Source organism: Neolamprologus brichardi, chromosome 16 (genome assembly GCF_056152115.1).
Source record: "Neolamprologus brichardi isolate AB-2024 chromosome 16, ASM5615211v1, whole genome shotgun sequence".
Lineage (NCBI taxonomy): Eukaryota > Metazoa > Chordata > Actinopteri > Cichliformes > Cichlidae > Neolamprologus > Neolamprologus brichardi.
In genome coordinates, this window is record NC_142119.1 from 29,618,541 (window position 1) to 29,644,186 (window position 25,646).

A 25,646-nucleotide genomic window follows, 5' to 3' on the forward strand; every position below is an offset into this window, starting at 1 on the left:
CAGACTTATGGGAGAACTGACAGCTGTAATCACCATCATCATAAATAGAAAGAGAGAAATAGTCATGTTATCATTTTGTCTGATTAAACTTGAATCAAGTCATTGTACATTCACATTAAATATTTCTATACTTGTCTGTGCCAGACAGTCTGGTAAGTTATTACTTTGTCTATAGAGCTGGTGGATTACTCCAGTGTTCTCAGAGAATTTGCTGTGGCTGTAAATCCAGTCTCGTCTTTAGGACTTATCTGGTGTGAAACGGAACATTAGAGAGTCTCTGGATGAATTACATGGCTTTTGTTCAGCTGCCTCGTCTTCATTGATGATTCACTGACTGTCATTACGACTTCATATTTGCATTAAATTACAGTTTAACCGGACTAATTCTCCTTTAATTAAAAAGCCATTTAACTGTCACTGAGATAGACGGGGGCCATGTCTGAGAGCTCTCCAGGGTGGAAGAGTGTATTTGTCTTTTACAGAAAGACAAAGCCAAGTCATTGTGGAGATGCTGTTAGTTTAGATTGCCCTGCAGGATGCAATATTTGCAGGGGAAATCCTCAAAAAGGCTTCAGCTCTTCCTTTGATGTTTTTATGTCAAAATTTAGGCCCAGATGATTCAATATATACATTTAAACCTGAAAGCATTTCAGTCTGGGGTCTTTTATTTGTCTGACAACTACTTGAAAACTTATCTTAGGAGTGAATGGTATTCTTACCTGCAGTTACCTACACTTTCCAAGTCCTATAAGCATGAGCTAATCAAACAAGTGATGAGCTCTAGCTTCTTAAATGCCAACATATGAACAAATGGCATATTTGTATTTACAGCATTTATTGACTACATTGACAAGGTAAGTTTAATTTGCTCGAAAACAAAAAACCATATTGTTAAATCTTTACTACTACACTTACTAAAGACAACTAGACACCTTCCTCAGTATACAATGTTGTAATTTAGTGCCTTGTTCAATGGTTTGTCAACTGTTGTTAATTAGTTTTTAACAGTATCTCCACTCCAAGTACAAACACAGCGTAAAAGGGCCTTGTGTGGGAGTGACAAACTTGCAAACTAAGAGGAGTAGGCTGGTGCACCACATCTACTTTTACAATCTGTGAGCTGTGTTTACTCACATAATGCATTTTAATCAGGGGCGTGTAGGCCAAAACATAAACTGTTTGCTTGACGTTGAAGACAATAGAGATTAAAGACCGAGTGCCTTAGAGGAAGACAACGTTAGAGAGGAAGAAAGAGAAGATAGAAGAGGAGGGGAGATAAAGGAGAGGGAAAAGTGTAAAGGCTGGATGGAGTAGACAGTGAAGAGAGAAAGGAAGGAGGTGGTGATACCAATCTCCCCCTAGAATAGGAGTTGATTGATGGCAGTGGGGTTGCTCTGCAGGAGGGGAGGTGGGTGGATTCTCCTCGATGGAGAGAATAGAGAAGGTGAGATAATGGCCGATAGAGGCAGAGAGAGATAAAGGGAGAGAATGGACACACGCTGACAGAAGTGGAGGAGCAGTAGGAGGAGCTTTCCTGTCTGCTGAGATTTTAGCAACGGTGGGGAGAGAGGGATGGTGGAAGAGAGGGAAACATCCCATTGTCCTCGCAGACAGTGAGCTTGGCAGGACGGGAGTGTTCAAATCCCCCAGGCCTTTTAACTCCACCCTGTTGACAGCTGGCTGCCTGCTATTGCACAATGCTTATCCTGACACACAAACACGCGCATCCAGGGAGCACAAGACCTTAGCAAAGTGAAATGTGAGGGAGGTAGTTAGGCTGTTTACTGCACAGGTGAGGATTGCCTTATAAGAGTCAGTACAGCAGGACTTTAAGATATGTGTGTGAAACATTTATGAAATAGAAAAACATTTAGTGTTAAGGTTTTAGACGAAACACTAGTTGACGCAAATGCAAAATACTCAGTTTAATACTCTGCAGAGGTGGATCCTAGATCAATAGAGTGGATTGACTGCAGGAGGCTGATGCTGGAGGAGACGGTGGATAGTGGCAGGCAGGGTGTGTAACTGGAGGTGGTTGGTAGCTGATGCTGGAGTTTCAGATGGAGAGTGGCGGGCAGAGTCAAAGCCGAGGATAGATTGTAAAAGATCGGGGTTAACTGGTAGCTGGTTGGCACATACTGGAGGTTGGGAGAACAAAGACAATGTGTAATTAGTTAACTAGAGTTTCAACAAGGAGCCTGAATGCCATCTACTGCAGTAATTTACTTGACAGTCTGGCAAGGGGTGGATGACAAGTGTATATATACTGTAGGTGGTTGATTGAATAATGACACACGTGTATCATCTGTCTCGGTGGAGAGTCACGCCTCCAGGGATTCACAGGGAGACAAGACATACACAAACAGAGGGACAGAAAAAAAGGAAAGGGAGTGAGGGAAACACAAGGCAATAGAAAGCCAGTACTAGAAGCATGAGAGGACTATGACATTCAGAGCATTCTTTCACCTGCTTTTGACCTCATTTGGCAATTTTGGGTGATGTTTCTTATACAGGTATAGGAACGCTAACGCTGGTGTGCACGACTTACATTTGGTTCTTATTATCCAAATAGTACAATGCACAGCTTGGCTACTTGGAAGTACTGCATGATTGAATTAACTATTTCCAAATTCAGACACATAATAAGATTTAGGTGATTGCACCTGCAGCATCATTGTTAAACATAGCACCATATCAGGACCGGTGATAGAATGCAGTCTCTAGTGTCTAGACTGCAGCTGATGGAAACTCTGTTTGCCTGTATAACTTGGTAGGGTGGTGTGAAATTGTGTGACTATGGGTCTGAAACACAAAATGAAAGAATTGCAGTTATATTAGCAACAGTTTGTCCAAAAGATATAATTAAAAGAAAGCATGCTCAAAAATTATTTGGCAGAAACAGTGATATTAGAATTGTGTATGTAGGGACATAAACTAACTGCTGGGCACTTAAGCCCTTTATTTAATAAACCTGGTTATTCTGCTGTAGACTAACAATGAATTTTGTTATTTAATTTAATCTTGATATAGTAAACTGTGAGATTTTATAATTAAACACAGCAAACATCAGCTAAACATATCTTGGTTGTGCTTTCTACTAATAATAATATTGAAAAATGTATATTATAATAAAATGTATATCAACATTTGTACAGTCATGTACTAATGGTGGAAACATGTTATTAATATGGAAATAGCAAGTTATTACCAGCTTAATATTAAAGTAATAACAAAGTATTATCTTACATATATATGATATAGGTACAATACTGAGGAACAAAAAACATATGCCTATGAGGCAGTACCAATTCATAATATTATAATATAGCATTAGAAGTCAAACAAACTGGATCAATGTTGTATTTTACAACAGAATCAATGTATATATAGTCTATGTAATATTTTATAGAAAGTTTTATAAAGTATATATATATATATATATATATATATATATATGTATATAATATTGTTATAAACACCTAGTAATATAATAGTAATAATTATGTATTTACATCTTTATATACTGACTTGAGGTAGTATCCACTTGACAATAAGGTAATCTTAGCTGATGCTTTAACATGTTAGGATATAATTACTCCAACCCTATGCCTTCAGCATTCCTCTCTGTTAAACGGTAACAATATAAATCCTATATTTGATGCTGTGGATTATTAACTGTAAAAACCTGAAGAACTTTATTGTAGTCTAAGAAGTTTGGAAAGAAATTGACTAGACTTCTTTAAGTTGTCTTCTTTAAGAAGTCCAGTCACGTTTCTTTCAATGACCTGGATGAGTAGGAACCTACACAGATAACTTTCTTTGTAATAACCAGGAATCAGGCCTGCAAGGTGCAAAATCCACTCTAACTCTAATTACAAACTTTAAGTTATGTGAGGATCACCAGGAAACATCTGTGGTTAAATTCCTGCTTGTTTCCACATTATTATGCTACTCTTACAACAATATTACTGAGCTGTAACAGAAAGTGCTGCCCATGTTTCATTTGAAATATAATTTTAAATTCTTTTATCAGTTTATCAGTTTCTGCTCTTTTGTAGGCCCTCCATCTCGTCCACGAAATCTGATGTTTAACCTGAACGACACCTGCCTGCTGCTGGAGTGGTCGCCCCCTAGCGACACAGGAGGTCGCAGGGACCTAACTTACAATGTCCAGTGTAAACGTTGCGGCCCAGAGCCCGACCGCTGCCAGCAGTGTGAAGACGAGCTTCGCTTCTTGCCAGGACCGTTAGGCCTGACCAACGCCACTGTCACTGTCGTGGATTTTTCCGCACACGCCAACTACACCTTTGAGATCGAGTCGCTTAACGGTGTGTCAGACATGAGCTCGTTCCCTCGACCGGTGGCCATCATCACCGTCAGCACTGATCAGGGTGGTGAGTACTATTATTTTTGTTGAGTGTGTTACTTGTCATTTTCTTAAGCACAAGTCCTATAAAATGTAGGATTCTGCTTTGCTGGTTAAAAAAATACATAAAGATAACCAAGATAAATTTAATCTTCCCTAATATACCTAATCATATCACCAGAAAAAGTTTATGATAACATGAAAACTTCTTGGTATTTTCACACTACCTTACACCTCAAGTTGTTCCCAAATACATTGTGCAGGACTCTGTGTATGTGTGAGATTATACATATAAATGAAATCTGCAGTGATAATCTAATTAGCAACAAATTAATCCCCTCCTCTGTGCGGCTTTATGTGGTTAGAAATGTATTGGTTCTCCCCAGTATCATGCTACACATGTTAACTCAATACCTCAAAGATTAACCTGATTTTTGTGAAATTTTTCAGTAGTTAGACTATGAGTAAGTGAAAAACTCATTAGTTTTTGGCAGGAGTATAATCGCCATAAGACAAGAATATTTCATGTTTGTTTTCATAACTTTTGACGCCCAGAGGATTTGTTCATTTAAAAGGTATTTATGGAACTGTGAGGAGATCATCCCCTGTTTTTAAGGGTACTCTGTGACCTACCAGCATTATAGCGCAATGACTGGTTTGCTGTTGATAAATCCACATGACTCCGTGCTAGTGGCTGCCAATGGCTTCTTGCCATCTTATCCTACTTAACGGTAGAAGTAATGTACCAAACATGTATTGATATGCCAGCAAAGGCAAGAAAGAAGAAAATTAGCTCTGGAAATGTGTTCACGTTGTAATGTAAACAGCTTTTTGTTTGTTTACTCGTCATGGCTCTTTTCTTTCAACCCTTATGCAAATGTCACCAACAGTGCTTTTTTCCAGAAAAGGATTTTCATTAGTTTAAGGTTATTCCTATTATAATTTGCAAATCTTCAATACTGAATACTGTATGTGATTGAACGTGAGTCGTATTTCAGAGAAACCTCCGCTCACAGTTTGATGGCATTTTATTAATAGAAGGTAAAATAATTTGACATGGGGCAAAATCCTTGGTTACGACTGTTCCTCACAGAGTTTCTCACTCCATCTTTGAGCTTTGAGATTTTGCCACAGAACAAAATCTGAAAAATGATATATTCCAATATGCCAATCAGAATGATTATGTACTGTGGAGCTGTGATCAAGAAGGTTTGTTCTGAGTACACAGCTTTAGAACAGTCATTAGTTTATTGTGTTACTGCGGCCTTGTTAGAGATTTGTGAGAATGGCCTTGTGAAAGTTAATATTCAATACTTTGATCATTTGTTGCTTTTTGATGCAGTTAGTAAAGTGAGACAGGCCTGGCGTTATGACAGTAAGGTAATTGTCCTTCTAATATTTGTAGGTTGGCACCCTCAAACACTACTGTAAATGATGGCAGAGGTTCAAGTTGTTATTGTATTTACCTGTTTTCCCCAAATAAAGGGGCTGAAAGGCCCATTATATCTTTGGGACATCCTCTGGTGTATAGCATGCTTATGCTTTTAATTTTTGATTTGCAAACACTGTGTTTTCTGTTTTCTGCCTCCTCCCTTGACTATTTCCCTCACCCTGTTTTGTCTTGATGGTTGTTTCGTTCCCCTCCTTCTCTCCCTCCGGTTTCCTATATTCAAGCATGCTTGTTTTTTGCTTCTTTGTTCTCTCCTCTTTCTTTCTCTCCTTCCCTCCTTTCTGCCGCTGCTAAGGGAGGCTGGGAGAAATACATTTTCTCATAGAGCCAAAATACATTAAATGCATTATTCTGTGTCACTGGGGACAACTCTATCCTTTACCGGCACCTCAATGTTACACGCAGCCTTTTTATTTCATTAAGATGCCCAGTTTAGCACATAGTTGTGGCAGGTCCCTGGGCTGTGCACAAGACCTATTTCAACACTAACGTACACAGCTGCAGCTATTTAAAATGCTCAAGGGAAAAGGTAGATTTATGGCCCTCGGCCACTGATAAGCAGAGTGATGATGTATTTTACCACTATCTCCTTGACAGAAACTAGAGTTTGGTCAGCGAGTCAATAGTCTGTGTCATTTATTTTAATGGTAAACATGGTTATTGATTACATTGGTAGTTGTAGTTTTAATACCACAGTGTTCCATCCAACCCACGGATGCAGCAGGTGTCATGTTATCAGTAACACCAAGTAATGAATGGACAAATCTTTCCAACTTTGTTTTTTGGATATAAGCTCATAAGCTCATATAAGCAGATCAGTACTACCGGATGAAAGTAATAAACCTCGGGTTTACTTGAGGCATATGACCAGTGCTGGGGAATGGAGTAGTGTTTTCATAATGTTGGTTCTCCCTCTGTGCTTGCCACTGTTGGACAAGCCTGTTTAGACCCACTGGAAAAAAGTGTACTCAACATCGTATGTACATAAACTGTTTTCCCACATGCCAAAGAATACAACAGACTGCTCTGGGATTCAACAGGTTTGTTCTTGTATTAGTGTCACATACAGTGTTTGATTGTCTGATTTCTGGTTAAGTTTAGCCAAAATAATTGCTGCAATTTTATTTCCTTGTCATAGTTTTGTTTTGCTTGGGTTTGTTTGTTTTTTTCTAATTATTAAAGATGTAGGTTTTAATTTAAGGATCTTTATACTGTTTGTATGACTTTTAAGTGTCTAGAACTGTGAGTAAAAGGAGAGTAGACATTTTCATCATTTTCATACTTGCATACCAGAAGGTGTAATATCTTCTTTTCACACCTCAGCAAGAATAGAAGTGATGCAAGATGATTCATGAGCACAATTGCACAAAGCAATAGGCCACACACTGCCTAAGATTATTCTTAGATTATTCTTGCATCGTTTTATAATATTTTCAAATAGAAATTTTGAAATCTATATTTTACTGTAATGTTGAATAGGCTTTAAGGATGTTAAATACAATGTTTGGGGGTTTTTGGTTTTTTTTTTTTTAAAAAAAACTAGCTTAGAAAAATTGGAACTACTCATGCAAACAATATGTTTGACTAAATATTTAGATATATCATTGGTTCAAATTACAAAATAAATGCCCTGGCAAAGTTATCTAAAACGATTTGGCTTAATCCTCAATTTAGTTTCTCAAACTGAATCCCAAAAAAATGTGCATTTGTAGATACTCACTGAAGCAAAGTAAGGGGATTTCTTACATTTAAAATACAATTTCTTTAAAGATAATGTGATGGTGGTGGAATAGTTGGTGGTTAGAATATTGAGAAGGGACTAGGTAATATATCTATTCTCATACTTCCACACTATTGCTTCAATTTAGTGAAAAGAGACAGTAATACTTGGTCTTTTTGTCATGGTTACATGAAGATTCCTTTCAAAATCTATCATCTAAATCATGTAAAACTGATACCGCTGCACTTGTAGTACAAGAATACTCAGTAATTACAAGAAATTCTTCAACTAAGGCGATGCACTGTGAAACCAAGTGTTACATTTGTGGAGCCTTTAAATAGAAGGGCCCTTAGTATTTGATATCTTCTGCACATAAGTTATGCTGCTTTTTTTGAACAAAAGAACATGTGTCCAGTGTTTACAGTGTGGCAAACACAGAGAAGACCTACAATAGGACACCTGAAGAGAAATTGGGTTAATCTGCAAGTCACGTTGATTAAGACTGGCAATTATCTCAAAGTCAGCAATAGAAAAACTGCTTTTGACAAAGTTGAAAGAGTGCACACGGTCAGCGTATGCATTCAAGTTGAAAGATAACCATACCTTCTTAAGAATATGAAAAGTTGCATGCGGCAGTGATATGCATACATGCTTTTGCACATATGCTTCCCCTGACTCATCCACCTAAACCTCAGTGTGATGGGCTTGTTTGGAAAGGTGCACAGAAAATTCCAACACCATTAGCATAGAGTTGCCATCAGCAGAATTGAGCGAGCCATGTAAATTTCTGTGTGTTGTGGGGAATATCAAGAGTCCGATGTAATAATTTACTCTGGCCATAAATAGATTAGACTTTGTCATTAAAATGCTGATGGCCGTTTTGGTAAATGCCTTGTGCCAGTGAAGTTAGTGTATGATTTGTTGTGCTTATGAGGAACTGCTTTGCGAAAACGCGCACACAGACTCACACATACACATGCACACTGGCATAAATACATTTAAATATTGTACACATGTGGGAGGGAAATGGAGAAACTATATAGGCTTATGATAATTTCCTGTCAGGCTTAACCTTTTCAATATTTAGTAAATGATTCAGTGAAGCTAATCTGATATATGCACTCCCATAAGTCTTTGTAACTCACACACAGGCACTGGAGAATCTTGGAAAATTACAACCACCTTTCAAAAAAAACTTGGAGAAATGTATCAAATTTAAATAAAAGAAGAACACAATGATTTGCAAATAATTTAAAGCTTTTCATTTAAATACAAAAAGATAATTTAAAGGTTATTTTTCATTGAAAATGTTATGAAAAATACAAAAAAATATGGATTTGTTTTTAATGAACGCTTATTTTAAATTTGGAGCAATAATTTTGAAAAAGACTGGAAGGAAGGTTTTTGGTCCCAAAAGTTTTTCACTAATAAATATGAGGCAGGAATTCTATAAAAGACTGCTTGAACAAGGAGCCTAGCCATTCACGGATAATGTTTCTCAATATAAAATAAGAAGAATTAGAATTTGGAATTATATTATATATATTATAGTACATAATAAATTTAAATGATTCACACACAAACTGATATTAAATTGCCATAATCTCAGCCAGCAGTCCCCAAAATGAGTAGTTTTTGCAGTGCTCGGGAACATTTCCATTGTCAGTACTCACAGCTCAGTACAAGTTAAAACTCTTTGAGTCACACAAACACAGACACACACAGAAGCAAATAATCTTTGCCTTCTCTGTGCTTCTTTAAAGCATGATAAAGCATGAGCTTGTTAAAGATTAACTGAGGCAAGATGAAAAAGACTGTCAAGTGGTCTGATAAATTAAAAATTGAAATCATGAATGCTGCATTTGTTAGGCTAGAAAAAGTAGGGGAAGGCCAAACACATTTTAAAAATAGAAATACATGCATCATAAGTATTGAACAATATATATCAGTCTGTGTTCTGCCATTGAGAGAAAGTCTTTGCTCAGCAAGACCAAAACAACATTCTGTCTGTGTTACAGTGACAAAACATTTAAAAAGTCATGGTGCTAAAGTCTGTGTCTGTCTAATTATCAAAAAATAAGACAAAGGAGTTTGAGCAGCTGAAAAGAAAAAACTGCCTTAAAACTGCATAGTTCCCAACACTGTGCAACAAATTGGTAAATGTGCCTCTTAAAGTGAGTGCAAAGTTCAAATTAAGTATATTAAAATACAAACAGACTACAAATCAGACTACAAACATTTGACATGCTCTCTACATTTGACATGTTGTAATACTTTCCTTTTCCTTCCATTTTTAGGGAGAGGTTGTAAAGCACATAAGGATTAAGAGTAGGAGAAGGACAACGCCTGTCCGGAAAATAACAATCTGAAGTCTGAAGAAATTATAGGAACATTTATGGTTCTTTATGTCCACATGAGGACAATATCACTACTGTGACCTGAGTGCTTAATGGTTTATAGTCAGCATAATTACAGAAAAAAAATCACATCCAAAAGTATCCATCAGTAAACTTGGTCAACTCCCACATAAAGACCTCACAAAGTGGGTGACTGGGTCAAAAGGAAAGGTGAAAAGAGCAAGAAGGTAGAGGACATGTAAAGCTGGGAGAGGATGTAGAGGTTAAGTGAGAGTAGTGAAATCAGTCTGTGAGGTAAGCCTGAGAGAGGGAATAAGGTGTTATGAATGTGGAAAGCAGGAAAAGAGTGGTTTGAAGACAAATGAAGTGACACATAATAGGAAGAGGATGAAAGAAGATGAAAATGAAAAGCAGGGTGTGAGAAAATGATTGAGTGAGGAGAGGATCGACAGAGCAAAAAAGGGGGTGGCAAAATGAAGAAGAGGGTAAATTAGCTGATGAGAAATGTGGCCAGAGGATAAAGAAAGTGCACGGAAGAGACTGAGACACAGACACACTCTAAGTGCACTTGTGTTTCTAGATGTGTTTTGTAAAAACCTATAAAAAAGAAAAGAAAAGAAAAAACACTTGAGTGGCCGTGGCAACCACTGCAATATATTTGACAAGTTATTTTTGTGACAAATGCTTTCAATAAGGAATGTGGTAACTTCTATACGGCTTGGTCTGAAGCTCATTTGTGTAGATTTACTGAATACGGAGAATTTCTGTTTTAACTTGGACATAAAATCTAATTTGCCATAAAATCTAATGTGGCAGAAATAGGTGTTATGGGACATGTTGAAGATGGTTTTATTGAAGGAATCCAACTGTGGCTGATTTCTGACATTCAGTCATGTGGTTCAGGAGTTACATTCACAAGCACACCAACTTGGACCCATTGGTAGCATTACAGTGTATTATGCTCGTCCTCTGTCTATGATTTCTCTCGACTTAAACGCTCGTAAAATCAGTTACAGTTACAAGATTCTGCTAATTTCATGGGGGTTTACATATTCCATTACGGAGTGGATTCTGCTTTTGCAGATGCACCATCAACTCATCCATTTTCTACCACTTATCTGGGTCTGGGTCAGGGGGCAGCAGTCTAAGCAGAGAAGCACAGAGCTCTCTCTCATTCCCAAGCTACCCGAGACACATAATATATCCAGTGTGTCCTGGGTCAGGCTCCGGGTTCTCCTCCCGGTATAAAATGAATGAAATACCTCAACGAGGTGGAGTACCTTGAGCCACCTCAACTCATTCTTTTTGATGCAAGACACCTGTGTGCTACTCTTAGCACTTTCTTGGTGACTGAGTTCTTTTCCTAGCTCTAAGGCTAAGCTCAGACACCCTTCAGGAAGCTAATTGCCACCACTCAATCTTTGATCTTATTCTTGTAGTCGATAGTAGGGTAGGAATGAAGATTGACCAGTAATTATAAATCTTTGCCTTCACACCCATGCCTCTCTTCATTACATCAGGTCAGTACAGTGGCTTTATCACTAAAGATGCTGGACCAATCTGTTTGCTAGTTCATTCAATACACCCCTCACTCCACTCATTAGCAATATATTAGCATTAGCAGATACTTGAAGTCCTCTGGCTGGAACAGTAACTCCTCCCATCCCCAAGCAGGGGAGACGATTCCATGCTTTCGGACTTGGAGGTGTAAATGCTGGACACATATCTAACGCACATATTTTAGTGATACTGGAAGTTACTACCATACATAACAACAAAAATTAAAATAAAGACCAATATAAACAGAGTGAAGGCCACTTCAACCACTCAGGGTGAGCACTGGGTGAACGTGACTGCTAAAAAGCAGCACTGCGAGAGAGTTTTGTTAAAAATTGGAAGCTCAGTTCTGTGAGCTTCAATATCACTTAGCAAGTTACCTTGCAAGTTTAGTTATATTTATTATAAATGTGAATAAAGATTCCATTAATTATGAGCAGTTGAGGTGTTTAACATTGTTTAATTCCTGTTTCTGTGGAAATGTGGCTTTGCAAATATCATAGGTGTATTTGTAAACTATTGTGCTTTTGTCTGCACGGTAAATAGATGAGGGATTACAGAATTCATAGCTGATTTTTGCGATTTAAACTAGGGAAGGGAGAGGGAGTGGACAGGTGGATGAATGCAAACAAAAGCAAAGGATGAAGAAGAGGACAAGAAGGAAATGGCCTAGAAACAGGAGAGTTTGTTTAATCACAGGAAGCAGCTGCGTAATTGTGTATGTCACCGAAAGCAATCAGAGACAGATCAGATTCTCAGTTGCGGTGACGCATCAGAGCTTTCTTACAGCAACTTGATAGAGTCTAATCAGGCAATCTTTTGTAGATGAAAAGCTGGTGGGCACAGCTAACAATTTCAGATCTGCATGGTGATATGCAATAACAGAAGAGCTTGGAAGAGGAGAGCTGTTCATTGACTTGGTACTGACTGAGTGTGTCCACATCATCGACATACTGTGCATCTGTGAAAACAAAGTTGACACGATGGTGTGTCTGACAGTGTAGAGATCCTAAATTGTCCATGACGTCAAGATTAATGTTCTGTTCTATTTGATGTGATTATCATTTCAGAACTGAATGAATCCTGGGTTGTCCATCACTTAGATCTCTAGCTCAATTTCTATAGGCCTAGTTAATCACATGCTTATGCCAACACTGTGTACAACATGGGCCTGAATTTATATTACGATATGGTTAACATACAACTGTACAACATCATACACATATATGAATTCAAGATTGAGAGATCATTTGAAAGAGCTGAAGATGATTTATTGAGATAGAGAAATTAATGTATTTGGAGATTAGACTCCGATGACTCAACATGGAAGAACAGAATCCCACTGGTGACGGGGTTTAGGCAGGACCCGAAGTCTAGACACTGGTGGTGAAGATGGAGACTGAGGCTTGGATGTCATTATGACTGAGGTGTCTGTGAGGTGGAGATGGGGATGAGGTATTTTGCACCAATGAGAGTCCGTAAGAGAGAATGACAGAGAGCACAGATTTAAATTGCGCACAGTGAGGCTGATTGGCCCAAAGAAAGCAGGCAAGAAGATGATTAGACTAAAATACTGATGACAGTATTAAAACTGACAGCCTGGGAAAGCAGTAGGAATGTAGAGAACAGAAAAGCAAAATAACATCCAGGAAAGCAGACAGATGACTGATTACAGATCTTCCTTATTTAACTTACACATAGGCTTCATTGAATGGTGTGCAGAATTGACTGTGGCCGTTAAATGTTAATAAAATTACGATTCCATGATCTATCTCTCATAAGTTATGTGAATCAGACACAATTTGCATTCTAGCTGCTGCAGATTCTCAATGAGTCGGTGAGTGTGTGAGGATGGATGGTAAAACTGAATTACAGTAAGCCTCTTTGCTTTAGGCATGCAATACATTACCACTAAATACAGGAACTATGAAAACAGATGCAACTTTTTAAAAAGGTACAACTTAATTCCACAGGACTAAACTAAACTAAACTCTAAAGTCTGTCAGATTTTGACTGTATACAGAGGTGATGTGATATTTGAAAGTGTTAGAGCTTAAATTAAATGCGCTGCTCTGATGGTGGATGCTTGGAGATGGAGAAAGGCTCAACCCTCATTTTAGAAAGACTTTTTCAACTCTTGGGCTTTTATGGTGTCATATGGAGGCAATATCTTTAATATGGTCTTAGTTTCACTCCCCTGCTGTTTGACCCTTCGGTTTGCACGGGGCAGCCAGTCTGAAGAAAGTTGGTTTAAAGGGCGGGCGGCTTTTAAGTGAGAGGAGCTAAAATGGCTAGTTTCAGACAGAGTGGCTGGACCAAGACCTTATAATTAATAAGCAAGGATTAGTTAAAAATGTGAATAATGGAAATCTAGTACAGCCCTGGAATAAAAATATAAACACTGGAAAGGAGCTTAATGTACTCCATTTAAAATTTGGCTGGCCCTAAACCAAATCTTTCTATAATGGGCCAAAACCTCAGAGGGCCATTAAATGTACAAAATAATTTTAAGATAAATTCTGAATGCAGTAGAGAGTGAGAGTATGATGGATAACATTTGCTCTAATGAGTTTCAGGTTTGTTTCCCCTTACATTTGTTTCCTGGAGTTACATGGACTCCATTAGAGAGCAGTACAAAAACTGTTACACATACTAACTTTTGATAGAGTCATTATCTTGTATGCCAATAATGTGATTTCTGTTATCAGTACCTGAATCCCTGCACTACAGAACCTTTATTACCATCCCTATTAATTTGTCAGGATTTCTTTTATAAGCAGTGGGACTACAAACACGTTCAAATGAGATCTTTTTGCAGCTATACAATACCTCTGAGGCAAAACGATTAACTCGGTTATATAAGCAACATTTCTTTTTTCACCCTCTCTCTTTGGGCTTAATGTGTTTTTACTATAATGTCTGTAAACAGTGATTCAGTTGCATGTATAATCTAATCTGTATAGCCTAATCTAAATACAGTTCTCCATTCTGATTTGCCTTGCCAATTGTTTACCACTTTTCTTGTTCCCTTTAGCCTTGAGACACAGTTTTGTACAGATATATATACACAACCGTGTCTACACACTGACACATTTTAAGATGTGCTTAAAAGAAAAAAGTCAAACAAAACAGAAAACACTGAATCACATTGAAATTCGAAGCTCTTGCTCTCAAATACCCCCATAATCATAAAAATCTATTGTAATCATGTACACAGAAATGTCCACGTCAGGGTCTGCATATGGAACCCCATGCCCTCTGTCATGCCCAGTCCAGCGTCAATGTCGTTATGCAGCTTTGGCTCTATATGAAAAGTCTGTGTTAAGCTCCTGGCCTTCTCAGCCACCGTACCCCTCCCAGGCAGCCCTCTTCTGGCATCGCGCCACACTAACTAACTATGACAAATTAGCCCCACACTTAATTACTAGCCTGGGAAAATCACAATGATGTTTATTAGGCGCGGCATCATAAAGCGGTGTGTCCGTGCCCCTAGACCAAAGCGCTATACCAGAAACACTAATAATAACAACAGCCATACAAATTGGCTGAGTGGAATGACCGGGGCCCTCGAGGCGGCTGCTGGGGTGGGGTGAGGAAGAAGGTGACTTTTCGCTGGATGAATCAATACTGTCCTCTACTGTGCTGCCATACTGAGGTCTAGCTACCAGTGAAGCCTGACATCGCTGACATCGACTCTGTATGTGTGCGTGTCAGAGAGGTAGATTTAGCTGAGATCCTTTCTCCATTATGATTTAATAGAAAAAAGCATGAACTGATGAAAAATGCTGAATATATTGCATTACAGGAGAAGCTTTATATTCTCCCTTGACATCCAGGGGCACGGGTATGCTGGGGTCCTCTGCCTGAGGACCGTCTGAGTATGTGTGTAGGTGTGTGTGCATATGTGAATAGGGGTGTTTGTCAGCATGAGAGACCACATTTGGGCTAGTGACACTGGCCTTGTGGAGAAAGAGCAGTCGTAAATAGAAACTCTGCACTTGCCGGCTTATTAACAGTTGATTTATCCGCCTCTCTGCAAGAAATGCGCACCCTTGGCACCCGAGCCCAGGGGCCCCAATTACCTGATGTCGTGTGTATGTGATGGTGTTTCAAGGGAATGTTTAGTGGCGTCGTGTCACGGATGTCGTGCGTGTGCGTGTGCCCCTGTGTTGCTATATACGTCAGTGCCAGGGTCATCTTCATCATCACTCTTTCTTGTGGAGGCACTCACACATTCACACACAGTCTTTATGCCTCCTGTGGTGGGAGATACAAGAGGGAATAATGGGCTGGGATAAATTTATTCGACAGCTCTGTCTCCTCTGTGATTTATCAGAGTATTTACTCTGCTGATGTACCGTTATCATTCTCTTTTTGCTCTTCTTTTGCGCTCCCCCACATCTTTCTCACCCTCCCATAGTATCACTTGTGTATATTTAACTTGTGTGTTCATCATAATAAATACTGACATCACATGCTACTATAAGGCAGCTGTATGGCACTGATTTAATGCATGAATGCTGAAGTTTATTGTCCTTTTCATTTAGTCATAAAGTTTGTCTCTTTTGTTTCCTCTCAGAGATATGTTTCCTCTACAAACCTGTCAGACAAATGTCGTGCTGATCGAATTCGATTTTATTTTTATCTCCTTGTCTGGTTTCCTCTTTTTTTTTCTATAAGTTTGGGGAGTGTTCATCATCCAGTCATCATTTCAGTATCCATACAGTTTCCATGATAGGCTCCTGTGGCTCAGGAGGTAGAGCGAGTTGTCTGCTAATCAGAAGGGCAATGGGTTGCTCCCCAGCTCCTCGGCTCTGCTTGATGAAGTATCCTTGGGCAAGATGTTGAACCCTGAGTTGCCCCCGATTCTTCCATGTGAGTGTGCATGCGAATGTTATAGGGGGCACTTAGGTATAGACAAAGGTGCCTGATTTAATGTGTGAGTCTTGTAGTAGAAAGCACTTTGCATCCTTGCAAAAATGCATTTAGGCATTTCTTTTTCTATAGCTGTTCATGTAACTAACTGGTTCTTTCACTACTTTTTAGTTCTTATAGTGCAGCTCAGCATCAGCAGAACGTTTGGATAATAAATGGATCAGATGCATGTACAGTCAGGTCCATAAATATTGGGACATCGACACAATTCTAACATTTTTGGCTCCATACACCACCACAATGGATCCCAAATGAAACGAACAAGATGTGCTTTAACTGCAGATTGTCAGCTTTTATTTGAGGGTATTTACATCCAAATCAGGTGAACGGTGTAGGAATTACAACAGTTTGCAAATGTGCCTCCCACTTCTTAAGGGACCAAAAGTAATGGGACAGAATAAGAACCATAAATCAAACATTCAGTTTTTAATACTTGGCTGCAAATCCTTTGCAGTCAATCACAGCCTGAAGTCTGGAACACACATCACCAGACGCCAGGTTTCATCCCTGGTGATGCTCTGCCAGGCCTCTACTGCAACAGTCTTCAGTTCCTGCTTGTTCTTGGGGCATTTTCCCTTCAGTTTTGTCTTCAGCAAGTGAAATGCTCAATTGGATTCAGGTCAGGTGATTGACTTGGTCATTGCAAAACAGTCCACTTCTTTCCCTTCAAAACCTCTTTGGTTGCTTTTGCAGTATGCTTTGGGTCGTTGTCCATCTGCACTGTCAAGCGTCGTCCAATGAGTTTTGAAGCATTTGTCTGAATATGAGCAGATAATATTGCCCCTAACACTTCAGAATTCATCGTGCTGCTTTTGTCAGCAGTCACATCATCAATAAATACAAGAGAACCAGCTGAACTGGCAGCCAAACGTGCCCACGCCATGACACTTCCACCACAATGCTTCATTGATGAGGTGCTATGCTTAGGATCATGAGCAGTTCCTTTCCTTCTCCATACTCTTCTCTTCCCATCACTCTGCTACAAGTTGATCTTGGTCTCGTCTGTCCATAGGATGTTGTTCCAGAACTGTGAGGGCTTTTTTAGATGTTGTTTGGCAAACTCTAATCTGGCCTTACTGTTTTTGGGGCTCACCAAAGGTTTACATCTTGTGGTGAACCCTCTGTATTTACACTGGTGGAGTCTTCTCTTGATTGTTGACTTTGACACACATACACCTACCTCCTGGAGAGTGTTTGTCATGGTCCTGGGTCGGTGACCCAGTGTTTTTGGTTATGTACTTTTGATGGTTTTGTGTTTTCTAGGGTTTAGTGGTGTTCCCTCTGGTTGGTGTCTTCCCTGCTTGTGCATTCCCTTAGTGTAGTAGGTCTCTGTGTTTAGTCCGCGTCTCTGAGTCTGTGTCATTACGTGTATGTGTTTCCTGTTTTACTTTGAAGGGCTGTGTCTTATGCCAGCGTGTTCTGTTTATGTTTCCCCTGCCTCGTCAGTTGTCATTCCAGGTGTGTTCCCCTCCTGTTTCCCATCCCCTGATTCCTGCCGTGTGTATTTATAGGCTGTGTCCCATTTCAGGGTCTGCACGCTTGAAGTACGCGCACTACGCGTACTACGTACGGTGCGTACTATAAGTACGAGAAGTGCGGAAGTGAGAGGCGTGTGAAATAGGACGGTATATGCTTCGTCGCGCTGTTCAGGTTGCCTAGCAACCATGATACTAACCGCGAGACACGTTACATACAGCTTTGTGTGACAGAAATGAAGGAGAAAATTGTTTTGTTGGTCATTCATTTTTGTCATGACATCACTTTGATTAGTTGAGTATCTGAGGCTGAGACCACAGGACTGTAAAACATGATTCAAGGGCTTCATTTCTGTACTGAACAGTCATTTAAGATTAGCTAGTAAATAATAACTAGTTAATGTTGTTCATGAGACTAAAGTCATCTCACTATGGTAATGTAAATATAATATGGCCAATATTATAGTATTGTCAGATTATTATTATGATAGATAGATAGATAGATAGATATAGATAGATCTATCTATCTATATCTATCTATCTATCTATCTCAATCACTGACTTTCAGCTTGTTGTGTTTGTGGATATATGACTGACTTTAATTATCCATAAAATCATCAGATTCTCTGTAAGATTAAGGTCGACTATATATATATTTAGAAGTAGAGGCTTTAAAACCAAGTTACCGCTGAAAGTACAAACATCACTAATGTCACATAACTTTGCCGACATGTGGCCAACAGCAATGTTTTAATGTTCTTCATTATTAAATATTCACACATGAATAAGTGACGTCATATTCAGTACTTACTTTTGACAGTTCACTCTTCGGCCGCTCCCTTCGCCGTATTTTGCGGCAAAATTATCCACACCCACCGCCGCGCTATGGATTGTGGGATATATGGGACCACGAAGCGTGCACCGGACCACGCTTGATATTTGGGGAAATCGACGGCGCATTTGGAGTATGCATTTGAAGTACACTTCGAATTGGGACAGCCGTCGTCGCGTGGCGGTGACGTAACCGCACTTAAAATGCGTACTTCAAGCGTGCAGACCCTGAAATGGGACACAGCGATAGGGTGTGTTACCTCGTCCTCGGGCTGGTTCGTCTGTGTTGTTTCCCCTCGGTCTCCCCGTATGTATTTCCCCGGACCTCCCTTCCTCTTCGTTTCTGGTTTGTTTTGTTAGTTTTACCCAGTTTAGGTTTTCCTGTTTCACCTTCACCCACGCCATTGCTGTTTGTATTTTCTTTTGTTAAATAAACACTCATCTACACCAGAGCTGCCGCATTTTGGGTCCTATTTCCAATTCCACACGTCTTCCACACCAGACATGACAGTGTTCTTGATCTAGCCAACTGTTGTGAAGGGTTTTTTCTTCACCAGGGAAAGGATTCTTCGGTCATCCACCACAGTTGTTTTCCGTGGTCTTCCGGGTCTTTTGGTGTTGCTGAGCTCACTGGTGCGTTCCTTCTTTTTGAGAATGTTCCAAACAGTTGTTTTGGCCACACCTGATGTTTTTGCTATCTCTCTGATGGGTTCCTGGCAGTTGACAGCAACAGGTTCCAAATGCAAACAGCACACTTGAAATGAACTCTGGACCTTTTATTTGTTCGTTGTAATTGGGGTAATGAGGGAATAACACACACCTGGCCATGGAACAGCTGAGAAGCCAATTGTCTCATTACTTTTGGTCCCTTAAGAAGTGGGAGGCACATATACAAACTGTCGTAATTCCTACACCGTTCACCTGATTTGGATGGAAATACCCTCAAATAAAAGCTGACAGTCTGCAGTTAAAGCACATCTTATTCGTTTCATTTGGAATCCATTGTGGTGGTGTATGGAGCCAAAAATGTTAGAATTGTGTCGATGTCCCAATATTTATAGACCTGACTGTATTTCAAGAAGAACTACAGTTGATCAGATTGTAGTGCTTCATCGTGTTACACTTACTGATGTATTTGCATACACTCTGCTCTGCGGTATAGTGCTCAGAGAATCAGAGAATTCACTTTAGCCATGAAAGCGTTTCTCATGGGAAAATGCGTATATCAACACTTAACAGGGTGAAGAACCATGGCAGTTTATTGCCATGTAACACCAGATGGGTGTTACATTTCTCATGAAATTCATCAAGCTTCTGTGAGGCTGGTTAACACTAAAATGTGAAATGGTGTTATTTTGTCTATAACATACAAAAGTGACAAACTTGGTTTAAAAAGAGGATTAAAAGGTATCAGCCCGCATGTTAAGGTTGGAGAGTCATATCTGTAATGGGATAATTGTAATTCATGCAGAAGATTGTATTTTTGAAGGGGGCTGTATAGTTGGTGAGATTACACCTCTGTGTTCGTGTTGCTCCTCAGAGACATAATTATCATACTGAAACCTGCCCTTCCAACCGGCAGCTCCTCACCTCCCACTCAGTCAAGCTCTGTTCACGCTCATTCTGCCAACACCATCTTTATTTAAAAATATATGAAAATTTAAAAATAATCAGTGACATTTATTTGAATTCATTTCAATTCAGCTTATTTTAATTGGCTTAATTAAACTTTACAGTAAGGACAATTATTATTCTGACAGATAAACAACCATTTCAACTCTTCAGTATAAAACCTTGACTTTGTGCAAGCTCAGATTCAGTTGTTTGTCTGTAACTTTATCCACTCTCTCTTTCCATAGAGGGTGGGAATCTGGGCCCTTAACCATAGCAAAGAGATATGAAATATTCATATTAATATCATTATTCACTATATTTTATGTTGGCATTTTTTATTGCATTAACACGTTTCTTATCTTAGAAATGTGCTGGTAATCTATATTTGGAGGAAATATCAGGGTGTTCATGCCTGTTTCTAAGACTCCGTAGCTTTCTATATGCTGAATGTTATTGTGAATTGATAGAACTATACAAGTATGACCACAGTAAAGTAGCTGGCCATTAGCTAATATTCAGAAACCAGTTTTATGTCCAAACCTAATAAGTCTTTGCATTATTTTGGTCATAGATGAACACAACAAGCTGAAAGAACTTTATATGTTCTGTGCAAGACATAACCGTTCAGTATAGTCTACCATTTATAATATATGATATGATATTTTATGATATCTCTGTGGTCATTTCTAGCCCTTTTCGGCCACGTTTGAATGACCTCAACACCCAGGGGTGACTGATCCCATCAGACACCCACCAGCAGTTCCTTACACTGGCATCATCACAGTCTTCAGCTTTCTATCCAGACTTCTTTTTCTCTCTCTGTCTATGTCTAGCCCCAGTATTGAACACCAAACAGAGCAGGCAGTAGTTTCATTACTGCAAATTATGAGAATTTTTCTGTTGTTTGCTTTGTTCTCATCTTGAGACAAATAGGAGGAACAGGGAGGATTTATTTCACTGTTGCTGACCTTGTTTGTGTATAATCTGTGTGCTGTTGATTGGTCTTCTTTTTGAAGCAATGATTATAAGACTAATAACACTAGAAGCATGAGCTGTGTTTGATGTTTCAATGATGTGACTCTTTTGTTATAACGGTACATGAGCAGCTTGGTGATTGTTTATGCATTTAAGCATTGTGCATATGATGTGTGCTTCTTGTAGCACAAACAATGCTAGAGTTATACGTTGTTAGTTATACAGCTGCTTACATGTGACATGAAAGCTTTAAAGTTACCCCTTTTAATACAAACAAAAAGAGATGAGCTTGTCAAACTTTAATTTCCTTTCATTTCCAAGGTCAAGACTGAACTTGACCTTGGAAATTAAAGTTTGACAAAATAATCCCATCTCACAGTTCACTAAGTATATTTTGTGAGACTTTTATGTAAAATCACAGGGTGTTAATCGGTGGACTGACTGCTCACTTGTGTTTGCTATTTCAGTTGTTCTTTTAACTTCTGGAGCATGTTGACATTTTAATCCCTAAATTTCATTCTTGACCTTGAATGTAAAGGAGATAGGCATAAAACACACTGAAATTAGTATATAGAAAAGCTGTAGTTGGTCCCTATGTAAGTGACATGAGCTGCACTTAAACTGATTTGGGGGTTTTTGTTTTGTTTTGTTTTGTTTTTGTTTTTTTTGGGGTGGGGGGGTCTTTTCCTTTTCATAAGGTAAAGGGAGGGTACACCCTGGACAGGTCACCCATCTATTGCAAGGCTCACAAAAAGTGATAATTAAAATATGGTCATTAGCATTTTCAATATTGTGCACACAAGTCTGACCTTGTCGCCGGGTATGAATTTGTCTTGTCATAGTAATGTATGAGCCTGGTTTCATGCCAATTCAAGAAAATGTGTTACATTTTCTTAGTATTTTTACTCAGGTCATATTATTTTCTTAAACCCAATCAATTGGTGTTGCCAAAAGCCAGCCAAACAGAACAAGGTAAAGACAAAAGTATTAAAGCAAGTAAAAATAAATAATTAATGTTGTGACTATTTCACGAACTGTTTTATGACTGCATGTAAAATGATTCATTTGGACATGTAGATTGATCATTATGTATCTTCATTCACGCTGAGCCATGCAGCACTACTTGAGTGCTCCTTCTGCCTGCCCATTCAATTTAGTTACTTCTTCCTGAAAAGTAAACCTAAGTATCTCCTTTTGTCCAACAGGCTTGCAGGAAAGACTTTGCTAACCCCCCTCTTCCATTTCCTACAGAATGTCAGCCCAGAATCACATCATCGCCAAAGGTTTCCCACACTTAAACTAACCTAAATGGCACTAAGTACTAAATGGATTCATCTCTGCACAAATATCTGCACAAGTAGCCTAGATGTCTTTACACACACAGTAGGTAATCACATCATCCATTCACCTCAAAACATCCCTATCTCCAAAATGTATTCATTATTCATGTTTAAATTCATCATTCTCATGACATGTACTGCATATAGTGCATGCACACGGGATGCCGCTATGAATTTACATACAGTATCCATCATCCTGTTGCACAGTTGACTTTTCCTGGATAACTTACAGTGCTTCTTGATTTATATGTTATTAGAAACCAGGCTCATACATGTGACAACCAAACCACATATTGTACCCACGTATCATGTTTAAAGACAGAGAAAATAGGAATATATTTAATAAAGCATTAAATATAGCAGCTGTAGGACAAAAGGTCAAATGTCAAGAAATTCAAATCTAGGGTAAAATAGGTTTCCATGTTGCTTATCCTTGCATGACAGTGTGATAGCAACGTAGCTCCTGACTTCTCAACTTTAGCTGCTAAGTGCAGCGACTAAAATGACTAAAATCATTTTCATTTCTTTGTAGATTTTCTGCACTTAGGTGTAAATGGACCAGCTGAATGTACAGCATATTTTTAGCTTTACCTAATAATGCTGCTTGAATTACGAGCCCTAGACTAAACTTCCATAAACTGGAACAGAAACACCGACGTGACTCATTGTCACTTACTACCTGCCAGCAACCCAAAGGAGTTTCATGCTTTGCTTTTCTTGAAAAAAAGAATCCTTTGAATGTGTTCACACCCGATTCCCTGCTAGATGGTTGATATATAAAATCCCATATTACACTCTATTCATGCTTTTGACATCATTGCCCATTGTTTGCTAATTATTTTGTGCTGCAGCATGTGGCCATAGCAACAATAGCACTGTTAACTTTGGAGAACGTTTCTCCCTGCACATAATACACCAAATGTATTGCCAAAGCTGCTGTCTGCTGTTGCATTCAAGTGCTTGGTCTCCACAGGAAGAATTCTAGTATAATTTCAATCTCTTTATAGTCATTCTGTGCTGTGAAGCTCCTCTCATCTTTATTGAGCAGATGAGATGGTCTCAGCGGTAAATATATGTTTTCTTTTACACAGTTTATAAAGCAGACCAACTTTCAAGTTCACCTATCACTTTGAGTGCTTTGGGGTAACAGGGGGTTCTTGTGTGTGTATGTGTGTGTGACAGAAAGTTCTTTGAGTGTGTGCATAATGCTGTTTGTTCTCTTCTGACACTCCTGACTTTTAATAGAGTGCAATCCTCAAGGAAAGCAAGTCCACACACAACACACACACACACACACACACATGGATTCGCTTTCTTCACTTCTCTTAAAGTGGCATTATTAATCTTTACATTTAAAAGCAAAAAGGTCTGTCCATGAACTATTCTACTCAGTTTAAGACCGCACTGAGTTTTTATTTAATTTTGAATTTAACGTTTTTAAAAAATATGGTCTGAGGCATCAATGAGCTGTCGTGTTTCCCCCCCAAAGTGTTAATAATAAATCAGGATTTTAAAAAGCTGAAGACAGACAAGCAAGCCAAAAGGTGAAACAGTAAACGGCGACAGCGGCGCTTGACCTTATAACCACACATTTTAATCCAACTTGCCATTTCAATCTTTCATAGCCTCTTTAATTTTCTTCTGATCTCTTTTTCTTTAAAGTTTTAATGCATTGCCGTGAATATATATTATTACAGTGTCTGCTCTGTGACAACAGCGCAGAGTGAGTCTCACGTTCTACAGCTGTCTCTGTAGAAGTCTGTATTTGTACTTTTTATTTCCTTAATAATGTTTTAGTTACAGAGTGCTGTTAGTTTATTAAATTATTTGAGGTAATATAGAAATTAGATGTAAAAGATGTACAACTGTGGCATGACTGTGATTAGAATTTAGTGGGAAAGGAAAAAGCATATTAGAAATCTGAGCACGCTACAAACAAGGCCAGACTGGTTACATTGTTACATATTGTTGTTCACAAGTTATATCAACTTGAAAGTTAGAAATGCTCTGGTAACTTCTTGTCCTTTCACAAAAGCTTATTGAGGTAAACTCCCAGTTTTGTCTGCAATGGTTGAATAATGCTGTATTTGTAAAAAATTAGCATGATTGAGTGCACTTGTCAGGAAAGACCGTCGTATGTAGTCGAAGAGGGGAGTGCTGTGTTTGCAATTGTGCAAATAGCGTTGTACACACAAACACACACGTGCAGACACGTGCATTACAACCGTGCAACAGAACGCAGAGTGTGTGAAAAAATCCTGCACCTGTAATGGAGAGATAATGCTGAGTAAGACAGACACACACACACACGCAGGCGCGCACACATATATATGTTACACACTTTCACACACACACACACACGCAAGCACAAAGACATAATGACTATAGCGCCATTTAACTGGTGTTGCTGTAGAGTCATGACCTAAATGCGTTGGGATTGCAGCATCATTGGTGATTACCACAGAAAGCCCTGTGATCTATAGCGCCTATAAACACACGACAGGGAAACAAATTCACCCCAGCACATTGTCTGAGACAAATTCTGATTATCTATCATTATTAGACACTTCTGCATACTGTGTACACAAATTAGTATATCTCTCAGATCTGTATCGGTTGAGTTGACCTTTCTATCGCCCTCTCTATCTCGATTATAGGCTTTCTAAAAGCATTTAATTTTGCACATCTTGGTCCAGACAGATGATTTGGTATTTGGGAATAAAGTTAATTGTGCCATACTGCCTTATATATTAAAAAAATATTGGCATGAGCATAATAATGAGCCTTGGATGACTCTACAATGGATTTCAGTTTTTTCTACAATTACTGTAAGGAAACAGTGCTATTACAAAACCCTGTAGAAAATATCCAGCCTACTATGCAAGGAATAATGCAAAGGAGGAGTTCTACACTCGATTTTTAGCTTAATTCCATAGCATATTATGTATAAGTATGACCTTCCCAGTATACAAATTAATAATTTGTATGTCTGTTTCTCCTGATGGCCTCTTCATACCCTGCGTCCT

The 25,646-nt window shown here is 38.8% G+C and overlaps 1 protein-coding gene across 1 annotated transcript in view; it reads left to right on the forward strand.

Annotated features, from left to right (window-relative positions):
- LOC102789333 (ephrin type-A receptor 6-like) overlaps window positions 1–25,646 on the forward strand; it is a 175,485-nt gene that overhangs the window by 85,297 nt on the left and 64,542 nt on the right. Inside the window, exon 5 of the mRNA XM_006802383.3 lies at window positions 4,059–4,394. Within this exon, the coding sequence (XP_006802446.1) occupies window positions 4,059–4,394 (336 nt within the window). The remainder of the gene's footprint in view (window positions 1–4,058; window positions 4,395–25,646) is intronic.